This window comes from Castanea sativa, chromosome 7 (assembly GCF_040712315.1).
Source record: "Castanea sativa cultivar Marrone di Chiusa Pesio chromosome 7, ASM4071231v1".
NCBI classification, from domain to species: Eukaryota; Viridiplantae; Streptophyta; class Magnoliopsida; order Fagales; family Fagaceae; genus Castanea; species Castanea sativa.
The window spans coordinates 37719320-37743713 of record NC_134019.1 but is presented as its reverse complement, the minus strand read 5'-3'; the positions used below and the strand labels follow the sequence as shown (position 1 = coordinate 37743713).

The 24394-nt window shown below is 31.1% G+C and overlaps 1 protein-coding gene across 2 annotated transcripts; it reads right to left on the bottom strand.

The window, feature by feature from the left end:
• Positions 1-266: 266 nt before the first annotated feature.
• LOC142643564 (chaperone protein dnaJ 10-like) lies at positions 267-6642 on the bottom strand. Of its 2 annotated transcripts, none has more exons than XM_075818245.1 (10): positions 6456-6642; positions 6257-6372; positions 4700-4759; positions 3982-4064; positions 3338-3503; positions 3136-3265; positions 1619-1777; positions 1333-1505; positions 728-808; positions 267-622 (listed from the first exon to the last, which is right to left on the bottom strand). In XM_075818245.1, the coding sequence occupies exons 2-10, from the start codon at positions 6341-6343 to the stop codon at positions 542-544; spliced, it is 1020 nt and encodes a 339-aa protein (XP_075674360.1). In that variant the 5' UTR covers positions 6344-6372; positions 6456-6642; the 3' UTR covers positions 267-541. The 2 variants fall into 2 exon arrangements, with proteins under 2 accessions (XP_075674360.1, XP_075674361.1); XM_075818246.1 differs by having other exon boundaries at positions 6451-6508.
• Positions 6643-24394: the final 17752 nt, after the last annotated feature.

The window sequence follows — 24394 nt, the reverse complement described above, 5'->3', positions numbered from 1 at the left end:
TGGTCCTACCATCTTACATATTAGAGTCCCATGTTTCACAGTCACAGAGAGAATATTTGCTGAAAATGAAATTATTCAGTGCCATAACAGCAATATAATAATTTATAGGATTAAAAAGTAGGGTTGACATGATTTTTTACTTTGTTAGCCTTGTTAATAACATTACTCCAGTTATAAATAAAAAAATTATTTAAACTTGTATGATACTAGAGTCTGGAGGTTGAAATATATCCCCCTCACCTACACACATGCACACGCAAATAATATTGGTAATGAAAATAAGAACCCTCAGTCATTAAATTGTCTACTACTGTACTCGAGAATTTATAGAATGCTAGCTAAAGAATCCATTATCTTACAAATGGACAAGATGTAATCCATTAGGGGGGGTGGGGAGGTCAAATATAATACAATCACCAGCAAAAAATACTGCTCAACATCCACTAAATGAATAAGAAGATGCACAAACAAAGCCCACCACATCCAATATGCCAAACACATCAATAAAATGAAACTGGTGCCCAGATAAGTGACAAGATTACTATGATGATGAAGCACCGGCTATTGCTAGGTCGCTTTCACGTCGCAGGCTGTTTTCTCTACCGTAAGGAGCCTTGGCTCCCTGAGAATAATGGAGAATTTACTAATTATAAATGAACTAGGTTTCAAATAATAAGGAATGAAATATTTGATTCTAAGATACTTCAATATTATCCAAACTACCTACTTGAAAGATTGTGCCCAACTTTTTCAATGCTTTGGCCCGTAGCCTCAGAACATCCTTGGATTCAGTAGGGTCTCTGAGAACCTGAACCATAATAGAAAGTCAACAAATCATTTCTTCAAAATTGCAAATAGAGTTTTTTTTTTTTTTTTTTTTTTTTTTTTTGGGTTCCCTCATCCCTGTTTTCTTTGACCTTTAGTTCAGTAAGCACTTAAATTTCAGTTTATTACATCCTGTTGATCTACTGGTATTAATAACTTTAGCATGTGACCAGATGTACGACTTATATTCCCACAGGCATTAACAATAGAACTACCCAAGTACAAATCAGTTAAGGCTTTAAGTGTTGAACTTGAGGCTCTAACAGCTAGCAGGTCAGCAATATTTGTGATAGTTCCTAAATAGTAAATAGTCCCTTTAGGACTAAACAACTGATGTTTTCCTAGTACCAAGGGGTGCTAGGAAAACTTCTCTACATTGATTTGTGACATTGCAATTTTGTGTGGTAAATAAAGAAGAAGTGAACGGCAAAGGGAGGATGAGGTCAATTATTTCCATCATTACTTATTTACTATTTTAAGCTAAAGAAAGGAAAATTTTAAACTCACTGCATGGCAGACATGAGATAAAGTTGACTCGATATCAACCACATTAATCTGCCAAAGGGAATTAAGCATGGCATCCTTCTTTTGTTCAAGGGTTTTCAGTAGGTTCTCTTCATTGCTCTCTGATTGGTTCATCTTCTTCAAGTCCTCCTGTATCTGAATTAAAGACACGGCACCTACACATTCAGAAAAGCATAAGCTGGTTGTGTTCATTAGAAAATTTCAACAATAACAGGACATAGAGCATATTATTTCAAAATAGAAAACCCTGATTGCAGATATACAGTACCTGAAGCCGCCATCACTTGTGATTTTATCTGGTGTCCTTTATCCCGAACCCATTCTGCTAAAAAGGGTACCTTCATATACCTTTTGTCTTTTCCAATTTCTTTTGCAGCTTTCCTTGTGTAGATATAGCCAATTGTATGTAGCATAGCCTCACCGAAAGCTGAAGAGTGGCAAAGATGAGAAAGAAAATAGCAATAGGTGACAGGGAGTCAAGAAAAGTTTTTATTGGTAAGTTACACATGCACCCTGTGGGTCTTGAACCAAGACCTTACACTTCATTCCATTATTAAGGGAAGAGGAAGTGCATATGAGCTAGAGCTCATTTGCAGATGATGGGGAAATTTAATGTACTGTTTTCTTAACATCTAGAAAATCTTTGCTGCTTCTACATGCAAATATCATGAAATTTTTTCTTTAAAAGGCAAGAAAAATAATTTTAAAATTTGACCAAACAAGGCCAGAACAGATTTTTTTTTTTTTTTTTCCCAATAAGTACAGAGCAGATGATAATATCAACCATGCATGTAACAATTGCATGCATTTTTGAAGGACACTTCTCCCTTGTAGTCACATGGAAAGTGACTAGAAACTGAAAAATGAATGTTTTAAAAACCACTAGGCCCCCAGCATAAGTCTTTCAAGTTACAGAGGTGGTAATTCAGTCTGCTAATATGGTCATCCAGGTGGCCTGGTGAACATTGTGGATTTTGTGCTTGGTGAAGAGAGGGAAATAAATAACACTAGGCCTTGTTATTTGATAAACCTCTAATGTTTCACTTGGTCTTGAAGCATTCTGGTTTCATTTGATTTTTTTATTAGTTTAGCAAAACAATCTTAAATTAGGAGATCAACAGGTACTCCTAAAATAAGGTACCTGCTTCTGAGATCACACAGCAAAATTTATCTGTATTTTGTACTCATCAATTGCCTTATTGCCAAATCCATTGACCTTGTTTTAGAAAACTACGCAAATAAACCATTTGAGCTTTCAATGTTCAATAAAATTGCAATCTAGAATGGAAAAGAACAATGTCAATATTCCTTGAGCTTCAACTTAGCATGACTGAAACATCCAGAATAATAGAAGAGTAGAGAAAGAAGAGGAGGGGAAATTGAAAATGTTTAAATACCAATAGATCTCTTTTCAGGATAAGCCCCAGGATATCTACTTGTAATGTCATGCTGAGAAATAAATTAAAGGTCCATGCAACAAATCTGATATTCAGAAAGATTCGAAAATGCATTGGAGAATATCGAGGACGAAATGACAAGGAAGAAAATTTCAGGCTATATGTCATGTTATTGTGTGCAAAAAACTGTAACTATAGAGAATAGAAGAACACTATTGATATCATTCTGATAAAACTTGATACCATTCTGCTAATTAATGAAGAATCAAAAGACATGTGGATGATCTGTAAATGGCTTGACAATGTACAAAGAGGCCAAAAATTCCAAGTTCACTCTCATCAAGCCCTTCTAAGATGATCTTGCCTTAGTAATAGAACATAGAATTACCAGCTTGTGAGAGACGCCGTGCTTCTGAATTTGCCCAATTTAGGAACTCATCTCTGCTACCTTGTACAAATGGTTGAAGGCGATCTTTCAGTATTGTTATGAGCTTTACTTCCCTTTCATTCTGCAATGCCTGCACATAAAGAAACAGACATAAGTTTTAGTTAATTGAATCGAGTTAAGAGCACTAATTAGAGAGGTATACCTTTAATTTCTCCCGAATTCTTTGCTTATTGACCTCAGGATCTTGTGAGAATTCATCCATGTCCACCGACGCCAAAGAAGCTAATGCAAGTTGCCCAACATACTCATCAAAGAACTCACTACCAAAAACCATCCCAAACACAGCTGAAGGGTCCACCATGGAGTCCCTGGCAAAGAAAAACTAGTCATTAGGTTCCACATGTTTCCTCTATACTCCTGACAAGGAGAAGGCAAAGCTTGATGTCCAAGCATATCTGACTATGCACTTGAAAAAATGTTCAAAATGGGATGACTATTGCAGCCATTAAACTAGTTCAGTTGATACCTAATCAGTACAACTGATAATCAATAGGCCAATAGCCGGCCTAGTTCAGGTTCCTTTTTTGTGATAAATATTATGGTCAATTTGTCATTTTTTATTTTGATATTAACAGCTCTCTTGCAAGCATCAAAAGATCTTTCAACCAATAGATCATGTTGCTTTCTTTCATAATCACTTCATTGCTTAGCAACTAACTAAAGCACATGCCATTTTTGTAGAAGAGTGAATAGTCTAAACCTACACTCAAAGCAACTTCAACCCCCTCCCCCCACCTCTCCCTTCCAACCCCAATTCTTTATTGGAAAAAGTTGGCATAAACTTACGATGATAGTCCTTCCTTTCCATGCTTGTCATATGCTTCACGCTTCTCAGGATCACTTAAGACCTGATAAGCCTCACCAAGTGCCTTAACATAAACCATAACCAGAAAATTAAGTACAGCAGAAAGAAAGAAAACACCAAAAAATGAAAATAGAAAGTTTTTTTTTTTTTCTCAGTTATGCTTCTAATGTGTAAAGAATCGAGGTGATTTAATAAAAAGCTATGTGCATTTATTACAAGAGAAGCTAGACTATATAAGAAGTATTAGGATACTCTCCATTTGAAATAGATCCATTTCATGGTTCAACCTAAATATTACAAATCTAAAAGTGTATCTAGTGCCACTTCATTTGAAATTTCAAATCAAGTAGCACTCTGTAAACTGTTAGATCTAGGAAATAAAAAATTTAACCGTGAATAGACTCTCTCCATTATAAGATTAAAATGGAGAGGATCTTGTTCCATATAATAACCTATTTACCAAATCCAAATGATTCTAAATAGACTTGGAAAATTGCATTCTTTAATCTTTATTTTTGATAATGCAGACTTGGGATTCATATTAATTAAGTAGAACACGATGAAGAAACAAAAGCATTTGGTCTTCACATTATTCTCTATTTATCAAGATGAACCTACTAATAACAAAGTGAACAATTATGAAGTTAAATAACTCAGAAGCAATTTACTATTCATTAGTGTTTAAATTTAGAAGCATACCTGGAAATTTTCAGCAGCTTTTGGATCTCCCTGATTTTTGTCAGGGTGAACTACCCTTGCCTGGTAGAAACATACAAAATATTACCATTACAACTAGACTCTTTCTTCTAGATTCAAGATGGGACAGCTATAAAACAACTGAAATAACTTAAAATATTTTAAAGCCTCACTTTTTCTAGGTAGAACTATACCGTTACACACTTTTAGCAAATCAGCAAAAAGCTAATCCAAACGCACAATAAATGCTTAGGGTAAATGGTAAAATTTAAGGCTTCACTAAGCAAATTTGCTTTTATTCACAGCTCAAGGCACATTGAAATGTTAACAAGGGCTCCTAAACCCAAACCGATATGCGTGAACAAGAAAAATGAAAATTCCTTTCCTTTCCTTAATTCCTTTAGGATAGTGTCTATCATTTTCTATCCCTTCCCAACTCCAATCCAAAGACAATGTAAAAGCTAAATTGCTATAGCGACTAAATCACAATTAGGCTTCCTGTATGTAATTTTTTATATATTGTAAACAAATCTAGTACGCATACACAATATGAGACTCAGCACAAGCCTGCATAACACCTTTTTGCCATCCAAATGCACACCAAATCTATAGTACACTCTTCTTCTTTTTTCTTTTTTTCTTTATCCATATCCAGAGCTCTTCGAGCACCTAACAATCCACACCCCCCCGTCCCACACAAGGATGGACCTATATATTGACTAGGAGGGGCAATGGCCCCCCCCCCCCTCCTAAATTTTTTAAAAAAAAAATATTAGTATATTTAATAGGTACTAATTTTAGTAATTTTGTTCAATAAAATTACATTTTGCCCCCCCTTAACAATGTCATTAGTTCTTTTAAGAGTTATGTTATAGTTACACACATTTTTACAACATTTTTACAAACTATTGAGGTAGCAAATTCTTATTAGTTCGCACACTAACATCGCTTTTTACTTATTAATAATCCCTTACCGCATTAACAATTTATAAAAAATTTGTAGTTTTAGCATTTTCTAAAAGGCCATCATAAAAATTAATAGATTAAATCTAAAACAAACTAAACAAGTCCAAAAAAATTAGCCCAACAATAAAAATTATCAATAATAAAGCTAAAAAAATTAAGTCAAATCAATCTATTTTACCCCAAAACAAACAACTTGGCTATTTAAAAAGTTTTAAACAAAAATCCTTAATAATAAAATAGTAGAGTCAAATTACGAAGACACCGCACACAGCTAGCAGCAAAGTTAGCCAATAACTCCAAGTTGTGACTCCGTCCGGGGTCCCACACTTACAAGAAGGGACGCCTAGACCTAGTTAGTAATTTTGAAGTCGAGACATCTTGGATATCATGAGGCATTAGGAACTACTAAACCAATCCCTGGGGTTTTCGCTACTCTTAACATACACAATACACAACAGGAGAAACCGGAATTGAATTGAATTGAATTGAAAAATATGTCTGTCTATTCACAAACTACCAAATCCAGAATTGGAAACTTCACGAGCTCTAATTAGAAATATGGAAAGAAATTGTAGTAGTTATTATTATTAATACCTTGAGATAGTAGGCCTTTTTAATTTCGGCGGCAGATGCGTCGACATGAACGCCCAATATATCGTAATAAGCTGTCTCCTTCACCATGTCTGTTTCTTTAAAACTTAACACTACTACTGCATTAGATTTGAAAGATGTGAGAATTAACGGTGAGAGATGAAACGAATCGCGAATTTGGAAAGAAACCAAAGAACCTGACCTGAGATTCGATTTTCAAAAGCTTAGATTTGTAATAATAGTGTGCTTGCTTGCTTCTTCTTCTTCTTCTTTTATCGAGATCAGAATATCGCGTGATACGACGCCGTATTTGGCGGAATTGATGCCTTTCTTCGTGTTTTGATTTTTGATTTTTGATTTTTTTTTTTTTTAATTTTTGGGGAAAGGATGATATAAATGCTCATCGAGTTGGTTGTTAAAAAAAAAAAAAAATTATGTGGGGCACACACGCTCCGCCACCTTGCTTCGTGTTGCTGTGTTCGTTGCTGTCGTTTGGGTTTGTGTTAAAAAATAAATAAATAAAAATGTGTACATTCTCATTTCTCAGTCTCTTCGTTTTAAAGATGGGAAGGTTGGTATATTTGTATATTAGTTCCAATTTACCCAATTACCCTTTTTAAAATAAATTTGTAAAAACCGACCTGAAAGGCTGAAAGGACTGAAATTTTGATAAATCTAAAAGAGTACTAATAATACTATTATATTATAATAAGCTAAATATATCGTACTGATAAAGTGATATTAAAAATTTTGGTTTATTTTATTTTTTTCTAACATTATTATAATTTAATATTACAAATTTATTATATTACTTTAATCACATCACCTTTCTAAATAATATAATATTATATTTTTGTATTAAAATTATATTAATGTGAAATTACAATAATGTAATATGATATTACAATGAAACAATCGCGTTCAAGAATCCAGCATCAATTGTTTTGAAATTATCGCGTTCAAGAATCCAGCATCAATTGTTTTGAAATAGTGTGTTTCACTGCTTCTTTTATCAGATCAGAATATCATGTGATACGACGTATTTGGCTACTTCGTGTTTTTGTTTTGATTTTGATTTTTCTTTTCTCTTTTTTTTTTTTTGGATGATTTAAATGTGTTCACCGAGTTGGTTGTTTATGTGGGGGCGCACACGCTTACCTCCTTTGCTAAGTAAGTTCTCTGCGAAGTTTCGTTTATTTTTTTTATGGCAACACGTAGTGTTATTGTGTTCGTTGCTTTCGTCTCGGTTGGGTTAGTTTGTGTTACAAAAATTATACACTTCCACTCATTCCCTTCTCTTTACAAAGGTGAGAAAGAGTACTAGACAATGACAACGGTTTCACTTGGTAAGACCCACTTAACCAATCTTCCCCACAACAGAACATTACCTAGCTACATGAGAGAAACTCAATCTATCGTACAATTAATCATATTGACTTCTTATCACTCTCTTTTCTTCTATTCCTTCTCCTTTCTACTATCTATTTGCTAGCTCTATAATGCCTTGTCACCTTTCTTCCCCCCCCCCCCCCTTCAACTTTAAACGAAATACTTACACTTCTATTAATAGGCATGGATGTCTAGTTACATGAATTCACTTTCAAGGATTTGGTGCCAAGTGTCACCATATCGATCTTAAAAAGGCTAGTTCTCATATGGTGCCAAGGAACTCCCATTACAATTGTGTATCGCTAATCGCCATTAAGGCTCATTCCCAATAATGGTTTCCACAATCTCTCCAAGCTACTATTATCATGTCATTCCCTTGACAAGTCACACCTAACCATAAGGAAAATGTGTCTTGATCCCTATCCAAGGTCAAGCTTGTATGCATGTCTTTGCTAAGTATACCTAGATGATCCAAATTCCGTCTTCCAACATGCAAAAAAATGGAATTTATGATCATTCTAAGGTTATTAGTGGACTAATTAAACTTGCTTGTTGTAATGTCAGACTACTCACATTTCACTAAACTCATTATAATTTTAAGTTAAATGTATCCAACGTTGTCAATGTCCAAATAATGATATTATTTAATAGGTCATATTGGAAGATAGTTTAACCTCCAACTTCCTTTTACCAATTATTTTGCTTGTTTGGATAGTTTCTGTTTATTAACTTATTTAACTTAAAAATAAGTGGAACAAAAATGAAATTCTATCTAGGCAGCATAAAATTTTAAAAGTTGTAGATGCCAAATAACTTGCATAAACTGTGACAAACAAGCGCCCATATCAAACAATAGAAACCATCGCCTCTTTTTCCTTTCCTTTCATTCATTTTCTATCCATCCTGAAAGTCTCTCCTACCAAATGGGTTGATATTTCTTTTAATTAAACGACATGTAGCATTTTTCTCACCAAACTAGTAACTACTTGCACTATTCCATCTTTTTTCATCAAATGACCTGTAGCATGGATTTTAACGAAACTCCTTTTGCCTCAGAAAGTCACAAGGGCTTAATGCCACCAAAGGCCCTATTGGTATTTCTAGAGCTTGTTGCTGCTTTGAATAAATGCTTGATGCTTCAACTTTTAAAAGGCAGAAGCTATACCCATTTTTCTAAACGAAATGATTCTTTATCTTTTCATTCTGTTATTCTTTTGTTGGGCTTGTTGCTGCTTCTTCATAAATGCTTGAAGCTTCAACTTTTAAAAGGAAGAAGCTATCCCATAACCCATTTTGTAAACCAAATGATACAAGCTTTTCATTCTATTACTAAGAACCAAAGAAGCCTTCATTCGTTTTTCCTTTTTAGTCATCGAGAAGCACTTCAAAGTTCAAAGATACGAAGATTTAAAATATATATATATATATATATCTTTTTCTTCTTTTTTAGAGTAGGTTCCAAAGAATTAAAATTAACAAATGGTAGCTTAGCTCTCGATGTAGCTTGGGCCAGTCCAATGGGCATGACCTACAAATTGACCACCACAACGGTTTTGGTTGGGTACTAATTCACCCTTTGTTTTGTTTGGGCCATACCACTAATTTCATGGGCCAAACTATGAGCCCCCAAAGGGCTCATCTTTTTCTTGGACTCAAGTTTCCAAAACTGTTATCCTGGAATTAAAAAAGAAAAGAAAGATAGAGCCATAGAGCCCACCTAAACAAATACTAAACATACCTCATTGTTTGTACTTGGATGACAATGCAATGCGAGTAGGCCTTTTTAATATTGGGCTGGGCAAGAGTAGATGAAATTAATGATCCTTGCCGTTTCAGGGTTGTAAAAGGCCAATTGGTCGAGCTGCATAATGTTTTAGTGGCTTCATCCAACTTGTATTAAAGAATTTATATATGAGCCCACATCACTATATGGGTAGGACATAGACATGCTCATTTGGGCCAATCATTTCATAAGTGGGTTATGCCCAAGCTTTGTTTAGAGTCCCTCCGAATTTGATTGGGTCAGGTCCTGCTCTTTCCTGTGTGTGTATATATATATATATATATATAATTATTTGTGTAGGTGTATTAATTTTTGCCCCTCCAAGTACCCCAGGATGATGGATTTAATGAACTTGAAGGACATGTTGTACATCCAAAGGTCCCAAGTTCCATCCACATATTCACCCCACTATCTATTCAAGAATGATGGATTTAATGAACTTGTAGGACATGCTGTACATTCACAGGTCCCAAGTTCTATCCACATATCCATTCACTATCTATTCAAGAAATTTATAGTGTTTCATGGATAAATAATAGAATGGTTTAACAATTATTATAAAGTGAACCTCATAGGTTGAAATTATATTGTATATTTTAAAAATAAATAAATAAAATTAAGACACTATTTTCTTTTTCTTTTTTTAAAAGTGCATTAATTATTTTTATACACATCATATTTATAAAATCTTGTTTTATACATGTATTATTATTATTATCCTATAACACTTGTCAAGTTGTCTCTCTCACTACTCTTGCCCTCATTCTTCATTTTTTCTTTCCATCTCTGTCTCATCAATATCACCTCATTAGTGATGACAAAATGAGGCGATCCCTCTTTGCTACAACACATGGAGATTTCTTGTCAGTTGTCACAGAAAGTAGGCCAAATGAAGATGGGAACACACATGATTTGAACCCATCCCACCTGTTGTTATCCCTAATCAGGTCTTGTGTAGAGGGGACCTACCCTAAACGGCTAAACCTAACAATGGGGGGCCATTCCCTGCCTTGGTGGCTCTCTGTAAGGCAGATTATCCACCTTCCTCTTGTTTTCTTCAGTAATAAATTGTAGCTTATCAAAAAAAAACAATAGGGGGCCATTCTTAAGATCAGGTAACGTAACGTCACCAAAAAGCAAAACGTGGTCCGTTCATTGCGTTAAGAGGATATAGCAAAAAGAAATCATTATCAGAAAGTTGTTTTTAATCATTTGTAGACTAATTATTCTTTTATTTCATTACATATTCATCCGTCTAAGTTAACATTAACATTACGTACTTTATAATTCCATTTTTCTCTTGTTACGTGTAGTCTAAACTCTAAAGTCTAAAGTATTAGTTTAATGAGTTCATAAACAACACTAATTAAGAAATGATCCTCTTACATCACCAAAGGTTATGATCAAACAAAGTAGGGCTTTTGTTTATCTTTAATCTTCTTGTCCATTGGATGAAGTAAAAGAGCAAGAAAAAGCAGCAAAGAAGTAAAGTAATGTGCATATAATTTTACTACTACCAGTGCCATTTTGCCAAGTACTGAGAAAAGTGTGAAGCTTACATCAATGTGTAGGTCGGTAAGCATTAAGCCAAGGAAGAAGAAAACAATATAATCACTTTTTCTTTTTTCTCATGACGTTTTCAGAATATTAAAGGGTTGTTTGGCACAGTTGTTTAAACAACAATAACACTTCTGATACGTATTTTAATAACACTTAAACACATATTTCTATAATACTAAAAACTGAACAACAATACTTAAATACTGCTATGAGACATGTCCTTCATGATTCCATTCATATTGTTGTTAGGTTGTATATGTCAATGCTAATTGCTTTTCAATTTCATGGCATAAATTGATCCAAATACCAAGGCAAAGTCTCAATTTGGGACTGAAACTATATATATTACATCGTTCAGCAATTATCTCTTACCCTTCAGGGAAAAAAAATCACTCTCTTTCTCCCATGCCTTTTTAATTTTAAATTGTATTTGATTCATACTCATCCTTAGCAATAAACTAATATCAAATATGCTTCTTCCTAATTAAGTACACCTGTTACGCATTTGAAGATAAAAAAATTGAGGAAATGAACAAATTAAACAAGAACCACAATTTTTTAGTACCAGTACCAGTAGGAAACATGCACATCAGCAATAAACATCTTCAAACCCCCACTGCATAGATTGGACGTAAGAGATTCTTTCTCAAACACCACACATTTGAGATTTTTTTTTTTTTCTAAAAAAACAGTGTAAATAAATGGAATAAGAAATGTCATTGAATGACAAATTACACTTTTGCTAAATGAGCTTATATGTATCTCAAATGGCACCCTTTATCAACCCAAAAAAATAATTCAGTAATATAATATGATTATTGTGATTAGTATGATATCACATTTACATAATTTATCATGAGTGTGAAAATTTTATTATACTAATAAGTTTCAATTATGCAATATACTAATAATATTAATAGGAAAAAGTTAACAGACATCTTAAGGGCATTGAAAATTTTTATAAGAAAATAAAAAACAATTAATTTCTTTACGGCTTTTTATATTTTTCATAAAAATGGTATAAAAATTTTATTAAAATAATTTATTAACAATTGTTTTAAGGCAGGAACTTGTATTAATATCCCACAAAACAAAAATCTAGAATTTTTTTGACAAAGGGTACTCCAGAATTCCCGTGAGCCTTTCAAGTGCAAGGCTGGCCACCACATGCATGCCCTTACAAGTCACAACTCACAAACTAAATGTCTTTTTGGTCTCAAATAATTATGTGTCTTTAACACTACTTTCCAACATGCAATCAAATCCAAAAAGAAAACTTTCTCAAAAAAAAAAAATCCAAAAAGAAAAAAACATTACGAGAGATTTCATCACACATTATTCCTTAAAAAAATTGAGATGGGTCTACACTACAGTACTCTACACTATAGTGTTGATCCCATGGATGCTTTTTTCTTTAGGACCTAATATTTGGATTTTAAGGAACTAACCTAACCTAAATACACCTTCCTTTTCTTCACTTTATCCATTGTTTAGTATCTTTTTAGGTTTAACTTGTAAACCCCTTTTCTTCTTCTCTATTTTTAAAGCTAAGGGAGGTGGAAGGGACTAGGCCACTTGGCACAATTGAAAGTAAAGTGTAGAAGAAAAAAAAAAGGAATTCTCATGTCTTAACATTCCAAGCTAAGTATAAAAAGAAAATGTAAATTTCTTTAATTTTTTTTTTAAAATTTGATAGTCATCGTAAGAGAATCAACCACAACAATCTTATTTTATTTTAATGTTTCGATGGGCTATAAACCATAAAGAAAAAAAAAATTGGGAGTTTAGGACAAACTTGTGGATTGTGTATCATATCTAATTCATAGGAAAAATCTTACCTCCAAACCTGTTTGAAGGAAATTTCCTCCAACAAGCTATGTGGTGGTTAAAAAGACCATACACATGTATTTTTAATCATATGATATTTTGATAAATTATGTGAGTCGTTTAAATAATATACATGGATAGTATTATAAATTGTTACGTAATGAGTTAAAGAAGATTTCTCCAAACTAATTTAGTGGAAACATTATCCGTCTCAAATCTCAATATTCAATTAGTTTAAAATTATATTTTTGAAATCCATTCTGTTGCAATATATTAACTTGTGCAATAAATCTCCTATTCTTTTTTGAATACATTCAAATTTGTGGTGGATTGTACTGGCCATTCCAACTAGATTTCAACCATTCTAATGAAATTCTTTTCTGACTTGTACTTTTATGTGTTGGAATTTACGAATTTATTTTTATGAATTTGTTTTGGTTAACGGAATTACATGACTATGAAGTTCTGTTAAAGTTATTGTTAAGTAATAATCCTAAAATGATATATTAGTGTAGGTTGATATCAAAATATTCTGTTTTAGTAGCTAAACCAAAATGATTTCTGAAACAGAATTCAAAACATTACCTTTTTTTTTAGAGAGAGTTTCAATCTATGGTATCCACTCCTGATAATAGCTCTTTATCAATTATCATCTAACCAAGATACCAATCAGTTTTTGGTGTAGGCCGAGATTGAACCCAGATCTCTTATTCAACCGTCAAAGACTTTACCAGTTGAGCTAATTAGAACCCACAAAATTCAAAACATTACTTAAAACCAAAAATATTTTACTTTTAGTTGATCCTATCATATTATATATCTATACTATATATAAAAGGATTTCATCTTTCAGCTGAACTTTACGTGGTTCAAAAATACTCTCATTAATGAATGGTAACTTTATTTAGAAATAAAGTCATAAATGTCAAATAACAAATTTCATTTTAAATTCAAAAAGAGAATTCATAAAATTTAGGATTTTTTTTTTCCTTCACGTTCAAAAAAGAAATTGCAAAGTTGTGATTTACAACTATATTTTATGTTGGCTTTACTTCGTGACAAAAAGTGTTGTAAGTGCATTAAATTATTTTCTTGTATTTTGTGGGATTTTATTGTATTAGGTTTTGTATTAAGTTGGTGAATAATCGAGCATAAAATGAAGATCAATGCAGTTTAGCGACTAGCTCGCAAGAAGTTTCGCGAGAAAGGTTCTTATGAAAAGGGCACATAAAAAGCACGTGCTAGAAGTTGCAGAGTCAAGTGTCAGGCTACATTTTGCGAGTACTTCGCGAGATAGGCTATCTTGTGAGGTACTCGCGAAACTCTCTGCTTGGAAAATTTCAAGTATGACTTTTTTACCCTTCACCCATACTATATATATCATCATTACCCACAAAGGTAATAGAGGCTATATTCAGAGAGAAAACTCTAGATAAGTTTTTTCAACACAATACACCTATCTTCTAGAGAAAGAGCTACTCACCCTTAGTGAGAAATCATTGTACCCTCATCTCTTTCTTTCTCCCATTGTCATACCTTGAGAAGAGATTTGTATTCAAATACAACCCACACATTTTCAGAGTGTAGAGTGTTTTAGAGCTTGGGAAGTTTTGGGGATTTGCCAAAAGAAGCCAGTGAGGCTTGGCGGATGCAATCGGGCGTATTGCGAGATCCAAAAAGTTAGTGAAGACAAGACTCGACTCCGAGAAGTTCATTAGTAGCTGGAGTTTAGAGGGCTCTAATATATTAGGTAGACTAGGCTTAGAAGGTCTTTTATTATTCGTGTACTCTAACTTATTCACTAGTGGATCAATTTTGACTTGGAGGGTCGCGGAGAGGTTTTTCATCAAGTTCTTCAGTTTCCTCTTCTATAATACGTCTTGGTGTTATTTTGTGTTTGCATCTATCTTCCTTTACTCTTTAAGCTTTATATTTATTGTTGCTTGCTTGCTTATGGCTTAGAGAGTAGATCCGGTGATTGCGCTTCTTTTACTCTTGTTCCACACTTAGATGAGTGAGAATAAAAGCAATCAAGCTGTAATTTAAAATTTGGATCTAAACAAGCTCTTGGGTTTTACTGTTTTATTACAAATCTGAGCTTATAGAAATTATAGTTACGGCTTATCTCTTAAGTTTATCATTTTTATTTGTTTGAAAATTAAAAATATATATTTATAAATTATAATATATGTAAATTATTAACCTTTACCGAAAAAATAGAAAGGCTTCTGAGCACGCGCACGTGCGTGCTTAGAGGCTAGTACCATATAAGTTTTTGAGGCCTCACAATTTTATAAAACATTGTTTTAATTTTTTTTAATATATTTAAACCTTCCGTTAAAATTTTTCATGCCATATTTTATTTAAGTGGTAAATACTAAATAGATAAATCCATAAAAAAAACACAATCATAATAAAGGCCTATTAACAATTCTATACTTTTATCAAATTTCATATTCTTTTTAAAAAAAAGGTAGATTTTGTTGAATTTTTTTCGTGCATTTTATAAGTTAAATATGTATATAATGCAACTATGTTGAAGGGTTATAAATACTCTTTTTAAATTTTAAGGTGTACTTAACAGTGTATTTATCCACTCAACCTAACAATTTAGAAAAAAAGAAAAAAAATTAATTTAGTAATATAATATGATAATTGTGATTGGTATAATATCACATTTACATAATTTATCATGAGTGTTAAAATTTTATTATAATAAGTTTCAATTATGCAATATACTAATAATATTAATAAGAAAAAGTTAACATATATCTTAAAAGCATTGAAGATTTTTATAAGAAGAGAAAAAACAATTATTTTTTTTACAACTTTTTATATCTTTCATAAAAACGACATTAAAAATTTTTTAAAATAATTTATTAACAATTGTTTTAAGGTAGGAGCTTGTAGGAACATCCACCAAACAAAAATCTAGAATTCCATGACAAAGGGTACTCTAGAATTCCCGTGAGCCTTTTAAGTGCAAGGCTGCCCACCACATGCATGCCTTACAAGTCACAACTCACAAACTAAATGTCCTTTAGGTCTCAAATAATTATGTGTCCTTAACACTACTTTCCAATATGCAATTAAATCCAAAACGAAAAAAACATGACGAGAGATTTCATCACACATTATTCCTTCTTTAAAAAAAAAAATTTGAGATGGGTCTACACTACAGTACTCTACACTATAGTGTTGATCCCATAGACCATAGTTGCTTTTTTCTCTTGGAGCTCATATTTTGGATTTTAAGGAACTAACCTAACCTAAATTCACCTTCCTTTTCTTCACTTTATCCATTGTTTAGTATCTTTTTAGGTTTATACATTCAAATTTGTGGAGGATTGTACTGGCCATTCCAACTAAATTTCAACCATTCTAATGAAATTCTTTTCTGAGTTGTACTTTTATGTGTTGGAATTTATGAACTTATTTTTATGAATTTATTTTGGTTAACAGAATTACATGACTATGAAATTCTGTTAAAGTTATTGTTAAGTGATAATCCTAAATGATATATTAGTGTAGCTTGATATCAAAATATTATGTTTTAGTAGCTAAATCAAAATGATTTTCAAAATAGAATTCAAAACATTACTTAAAACCAAAAATATTTTACTTTTAGTTGATTCTATCATATTATCATTACTATATATAAGAAGATTTTCCTCTTTCAACTGGATTTTTATGTAGATCAAAAATACCATCATTAATGAATGATGACTTTATTTAGAAATAGGGTTATAAATATCAAATAAAAAATTTCATCTTGAATTCAAAAAGAGAACTCCTAAAAGTTATGATTTTTTTCTCCTTCACGTTCAAAAAAGAAGTTACATGGTTCAGAAATACTCTCATTAATGAAAGGTAACTTCATTTAGAAATAGGATTATAAATGTCAAATAACAAGTTTCAATTTGAATTCAAAAAGAAAACTCCTCCTATAAAAAAAAATAATAATAATAAAAAAACTCCTAAAAATATTATCTTTTCTCATTTATTGTTTATCTCTAAAGTTTATCATTTTTATTTGTTTGAAAAATGAAATATATATATATTTCTAAATTATAAAAAAAAAAATGTAAATTATTAACTTTTACCATAAAAAATAGAAGAACCTTTGAGTCACGTGCGGGCTCAAAGACTACTACCATATAATTTTTTGAAGCCTCACAATTTTATAAAACATTTTTTTGATTTTTTTAATATATTTAAATTCTTTATATTTAAACCTTCCATTAAAATTTTTCACGCCATATCTTATTTTAATAGTATATAATAAATAGATAAATCCATAAACAAACACAATTATAATAAAGGCCGGTTAAGAAGTCCATACTTTTATCAAATTTCATATTTAAACAAAAAAAAAATGTAGATTTTGTTGAATATTTTTCGTGCATTTTATAAGTTATTGACTGATATATGTATATGATGCAAGTATGTTGAAGGGTCAAAAATACTCTTTTTAAGGTGTACTTGGCAGTGTATTTATCCACTCAACCAAACAATTTAGAAAAAAATGAAAAAAAAAATTTTAAGAGAAGCATTTCATCATGGGGTGGTTGAAAAGAAACACTTTTTATGTTTTTAATTTTGTCTTCATCCAAGATATTTGCATGATATGAGATGGATGAGCTACTTGCAAGCGTGCCTCTATTTTTATTTTAAAATCTAAAACCTTTTCAAAACATAAAAATGTAATAATGGTGATGGTCAGTTTTGTTTGTCACTTCACCATTTTTATTCTCATCAGAAAAAAAATAAATAAATAAAAAAGAGCTTTGTTTGTCACAGTCCCACTGAGTTTTTCTAGAACCATCTCCTTATATATATAACACTCATGCATTGCATTGTTCATGCTCTCATCAAATAATCTATTTCATCATAAAAGACACTTGACCCCTTTTTTTTCTAATTTTATGTTGGCCCATTGTTTCTTCATTTAAATTTATAGTTAATCTAGAAAGAAGGAATATTTAGCACAAAACCACAAAAAATAATAATTAAATAAAAAAAAAAAGGTGAAGCTACTTCAAATGTAGCCACTAATATATGTATCTTATAGTGGTAGTAAAATAAATAAATTGTATAGCTTAGCTTGAAGATCTGCCAAAGGGCATTTCTAAGTAAAGCAATTGATTATAATTTCTGGCTCTTTTCCAATAATTTAATATTGGTCTCTAAATCTTTATATGATCTCCTGTTAACTTCAAAACATACATGCCAACCTACCAATTCCTATCATGGGTCCATTCTTCATAATTGCATGCTTTTTTTAACCTTTTCGGACCCCCCCCCCCCCCAAAAAAGTTTTGATTTTTTTACATTTTTTTGTAATGAAAAATACAATTATGACAAGGATCTATTCCCACTCAAAAATCTCTGAGCCCTAAATAACACCAAGAGAATAACCACATTGTACTTTCTAACTATTTTAGATATAATATATATAGTCAGACTGTTTGCCTTTTTTTTTCTTTTTACACCATGCACCACTGTCGTGATGATTTATGCAAAAAATAAAAAATGATAATCAAATACTCAAAATTAAGTTACTTATATATTAAATTTATTAATAGTTTTACAATAAATAAATAAATTTGTGAGCTAACATGACAACATATGTTATTAATGTCATGTCAACAACATAATAAATAATTTTTTATTTTGTATTTATAAGATGACACCTCCATTTGCAAAACTTATATAGTTAAATTTATAGTATTTTTAACTAATTAATAGATATGTATTCAAATCACTTCTTTGTTTGACTATGTGCTGTGGTCATATAGCTGGAATTTCTAAATGTACCTTGGCAGTTGGCACACAAGTCACAAGGTATAGTTATTATTATTTTTTGTTTAATCTCATATAAGTTAATTGATCATATATTTTTTATCTGATTTTATTTTATTATAATAATTAGTGCCCACCACATGTTTTCCAGCAAAGCCCAAACTATTATTATTTATATATTAGACACAGCTGACGAATACAAGAATAATTTGGCCATTTCAATAGGCGTGCTAATTTGTTTTGTCTTTTATGATTATTGACTAACTTACATTACATTAACATGGTTCACTTGAAAAAAGAGATTTAAGGAAAGTATATTAGTTGCAAAAGTGCTTACGGAACCATGATTTAGATTGTGACCATATCGTCTTCATGACAGCCCTTGTCTCCTTCCAATGTTTTGTATTTTTGTGGAAGAAAAATGGGTCATTGAAAGAAAAGGATGCTTAAGACAAAAATAGTTACACACATTTTTTAGACTGAAATCATAAGCATGAAAACACAATTTTAATTTTAAAATTATGTTCAATTCAAGATTCCAGTTTAACTTTAGAAATCACATGGAACTTTTGTAGCTTAATTGACACTTCTCTATACACAAAATGCTTGAAGATTTGAGAAAAAATAGTTTAAACTGCAAAATTAGTAATATATTATAAATAAAAAATACTAACTATTTCAGCTCAAAAAATAGGCTCATAACAGTGTGCATGACAATACGACCCTTTATTTTAATGGTTTTAATTTCTCTTTTTAAAAGAAAAGCTTTTGTCTTTATCTTTATCTTTCTTTTTTATTTTCTTTATTTGAGAAGAGAAGTGCAATTGGTAATGGAATCTAAAGAAAGCTACACCCTCTCTTTCTCTCTCAACAAAAAATCAAGTTTGGAGCCCACTTGCTGTTTCAATTTGCTTTCTCTTCACACATAAAGTGCTCATGTTCATCAATCTTTTTTCACCTGTTGGGTGCTTTTATGAATGTCTAATTAGAAATGGAAACAGTTTCATCTTCTATACATTTTTTTTCTTGTTCACTAGTTGGGTGCTGTATATGTTCATTTACGTTTTGCCACTTTTACCCTTTGTATATGATCATGTTCAAAGTATAATACAATGTATTAAAATAATGGTTTGTTGATGAATTACATCATTTTTATGACGGTTTACGTTTTTTTTTTTTTTTTGGTACTTTGTAATACCTCTTAGTATCAGAGCACGGGATCTTGATTCTAAACCTTATTTCTACTCTACATTCTATTTAAAAATATTAAGACTCCCGTGTGTTAGGCCCTCCTCATTACAGGGGAGTTTAGGCATGCCAGTGAGGGGTGCTGTTAAAATACTAGTTAAATGTTTTTTTTTTTTTTTAATGAAAACTAGTTTACTAGTTAAGTGATTAATTTCGTCTTTTCTTGACTTCTTAAATTTTTTAGACAATTAGTAATTTATCACAGTAAAAAATAAACCGGTTTGAAATAAAGGCATTTTATATGAATTTTTAATTATATCTTTATTCAAAAGTACAAAGAATTCTTTCACTATTTATACAATTCTTCCATGAGATTCCTATTCCTTACTCTTAATCATGTCTTCGAGAAGACACCCTAAAAATGCCAAAGTCACCTTCCCTTACGCATGATTGAGATTAAAAATATATATACAATAAAAAAAACAAAATGTGAATTCGACAATTTTAATGTTGAATTTAAGTGATATTACCAAGAAAAATAAATAAATACCGGAGATTTTTTTTTTTTATTCAACAGAAAAAATAAAACAAAACAAGACAAAATAGTGGTGATTAAATTTAACTGTTGAATTCCTCGTTTCTCCTTTACCCACTAACTACTCGGAAATGTTTATTCTTCGTTTACTGTTATTTTCTGTTTACTTGCATCAATTATTTGCTTATTTGTCTATATCTTCATAGGCAATCATGGCCTAGAAGATTTAACTTATAGCCTTTACACCTACTACATTTTTATAACAAAAATTCTACAGCCGTTCTTTTAGGTTCACGTCATTTGTTATATTTTATTGAAGCAATAATGATTTCGAGCGGTAGATAATCACTTACACATAAATTTAACAATTTTTCTCTAATACTTACAATCAACTATATCATAGTTGTAATAAAAATTGTCTCTAAATTTTCTCACGGCATACCTAAGTCCACATCTTGTTAAGTTGTCAACAAATAATAGGAGAAACGTCACATATTAGCCCCCTATAGACGCTATTACGATTATACACCAATCACAACTTAGTACATTAGTTGGAATGGATTTGAAATAGGGTATATGATATCCTTATAAACTTATTTTTTTCTGTAAATATGATGGCATATGCTTGTTGGAGATCCAATGTGTTTTCTACTTTCTAACCGCATGCCGAATAGCACCTGGCTACTTGTGTTCTTGAAAGAACAATTATAATGAAACTTTCTTGCTCAACTGATGATACTACTAAAGCCATTAAAAGTTAAAACACACACAGAAAATGCGATTACTTTTACATGTAATTGATGTGTAAGATAACTTTGGCAGCAAGGACGAAACTACTCAAGGGCAGAGGGGGGCCCCCCCCCCCCCCCCCCCCCCCTCCTTCAACCTTTGAAAAAAAAAAATACTAGTATGTATATTAACAAAAAATAAAATAAAATTAATTCCGGCTCTTAAATTTATGTACTTGGCCCCCTTTTTCAAAAAATTTACAAACTAACCCAAGAAATCCAACTAATATATAACAAGAAAAATCTATTAAAAAAATTGCACATATCCAAATAATAAGAAAATCTTTTGACAAATCATAAAGTTGGTCTAAGCAAAAACAATATCAGCAAATCAATTACAAATCCTAACAAAAAAAAAAAAAAAACACAAAAACCCAATAACATTTACCCAATTTATCCCTCTCACTTGAGAGCTTTATTCTCCTCTCAAATGACTCCAACCTCATACTCATAGAGACAATTCTTATGCCACATATTGATCGCTTTATCCAAACATTAGTTAGACTTTGAAAATATTAATACATGTCAATTGACTACAAATAATAATTAACAAATTAATACTAACATGCAACTTTGTTAATCTCTAGTATTGATATTCCAATTTTTTAAAATATTTCAACAAAGAACTTCGGCCCCCCTTAAGTTTGAATCCTGGTTCCGTCCCTATTAAACTTGTAGAATAGTAGCTACTATTCTGTATTTCAACAATTAAATTCAAACCAATAGCAAAAAGTTTTTAAGTAAGAAAAAAAAATCTACCAATATCCTCCAACTCAATCTCTATCAATCGTTGGTATGAGTTAGTATTGATTTTTTTAGTGGAGGGACACATATTTTCAGCTTGTATGGTTGTCAAATTTATGCTGTTTAGCAAGTAATCCATCTATAGTAAAGATTGGCAATATTGGCAAACACACCCAAACAACTCAACTTTCTATGTAAATATGCACCAATCGAAACATGTATGTCCTAGTTGAGTCAAGTCTGTTTCTTTACTCTTCTTTTTTTTCTTTTTTCACTTCTATCAAATAATTTTCTTGTAAACTTGTGTTAGTGGAACATTTTAGCCTTTGTGTAAGGCGTTTGTTAACAAGCGCCTATGTGCATTCGTGAACAACTTCAAATGCATCCCATCTTTATTGAAAAGTAGCAAAATTAATAATCAAATATCCTTTTATTGAAAGTGGGTTGACTTCTTATAAAATAAAATAAAAATCAATCAATTGTATTATAAAAAACAGCCTTTAACAAATTACCTAAGACACCAATTAACTAAACCATTTCTCTAAAATGTCATGTAACAAAAAGTAAATCAAAAAAATACTTGATCTTGGGCTATATAAAGTCTTGTTTTGTGTTCAATCCGGTTTGTAACCTAAACCAATTTGGAAGAGTGGCGGTTTTAAATGAGATATTTTATGAAATATTTAAATTATATATATATATATATAATGTTATGTCCATAATATTTTCACAACAAATTTTAAGTAGCAAATAGTTACTAGTTGTTATTGTTATGACAAAAAATTAATTTCAGTGATAAATTCAAATTTGAACCAATAGCAATTAACTATTTATAATTTATTGTGAAAATATTATTTTATAATTATTTTTGTATTTTTTTCTTAATATAGTGAAAATCACTGCAATTATCGAACCACATATATTTTTGTGTATGATCATTTTTTTAACATATTTTTATAACAATTTTTTGCTTGTTCTGAAATTAGACATTCCATGTATTTGGACACAGCCGCACTCTCCAATTATAGTAAAGTATTTGTGTCTGATAATAGTACAGGTAGATCTGACAGAACTCAAAAAAAAAAAAAACGGTAACTTTATTTTTTGAACCGAATCATGTGAATTTGAGTACTTGCACTGAAAATATTGTTCCCTGCACGTGTGACTTGTTCCTCAACAACATGATCTCTCCCATTTCAGCTCTTTTTATAGAAACCAATGAGGCCTAGATCTGACATTTTACTACTAATACTTTTTAACCATGTAATCTTTGATAGCTTAAAAAGATGTCAGTTTATATAATTTTTTAAATAATTTTTTTTATCGAAAAGTAAAAATATAATTAATTTTTTATATTTTTTATGAAAGTAGAATTAAAAAATTTTTAGAATAATTTAGTAACAAATGTTATAGGAGCTTTCGTTAATTAGAAACTTAATATATTTTATTTAAATTTTTTTTCTCTTCATCTCTATCTCTCCCTCTTTGTTCATTTTCATTTGTTTTTGTGTTTAATTATTGTGGATTAAGATTCTCTAAAGTTATTTGGATTATTCTGATATTAGTTTCTAAAATAATTTATTTCTACTTTGAAATAGATGGATTAAATTTTGCTATATCATCAATAATTACCAAAATGACAACACTCAATTTATATTTAACTAATGATGGCGTAACAAAAGTCCAATTCACTTGTTTCAAATGGAACACGATAAGAAATGAGATAGAGTTGAAATAAAATAATGAAAGACACTCAATATTAGTTGACAACACTCAATATTAGTTTCTAAAATAATTTCTTTCCTACTTTGAAATAGATGGATTAAATTTTTCTATGTCATCAATAATTACCAAAATGACAACACTTAATTTATATTTAACTAATGATGATGTAACAAAAATCCAATTCACTTGTTTCAAATGGAACATGATAAGAAATGAGATAGAGTTGAAATAAAATAATGAAAAAGCAGGTAAACAAAGAGGTTATAATGGAATAGAGAGATAACATATGCAAATCTAAAAATATGTGTTTTGGGGCAATGAATGAGAAAGAGTTAAAAGGGAAGAAATACAAGAAGAGTTGATTTGGTTTGATGGAGGGAAGAAGAATAGAATGGAGGAGAATGAAGTTTGGGAAAGGGGGGGGGGGGGGAATGAGCCAAAAAAAGCATCAATTAATGGGAAAAACCGAAAGTTTAATAAGTGGGAAAAAAATAATGAAAGAGCAGGTATATAAGGAAATAATTAATTGTATGAGGCAATTGAACCAGTTTGATGTAGAAGGAGGATAAATTATTATTTACACCGGGAGGACTACTGATGTGGTCCACCCTGACTAATGAGATGATGTCGTCTATGCAAATATATATGTGAGCTTCTTAATCAGCACAAGGAATAAAAAATAAAAATTACCAAATGATGTCACATTTGCATAAATAACAGCATTTTATTGGTTAGGATGCCAGGGAGGACCACGTTAGCAGTCCTCTTGGTGGACCTAGTAATTTCTCTAGAAGGAGAGG

What these genes read in the sequence shown, in the direction of transcription:
- LOC142643564 (XM_075818245.1), bottom strand. Translation starts at nt 6,343, where the DNA reads ATGGTGAAGGAGACAGCTTATTACGATATATTGGGCGTTCATGTCGAC. An exon ending in AAAAGGCCTACTATCTCAAG is followed by an intron (nt 4,760 to 6,256) that starts GTATTAATAATA and finishes TGTTTCTACCAG; the next exon opens with GCAAGGGTAGTTCACCCTGA. An exon ending in ACGGCGTCTCTCACAAGCTG is followed by an intron (nt 1,778 to 3,135) that starts GTAATTCTATGT and finishes GCCACTCTTCAG; the next exon opens with CTTTCGGTGAGGCTATGCTA.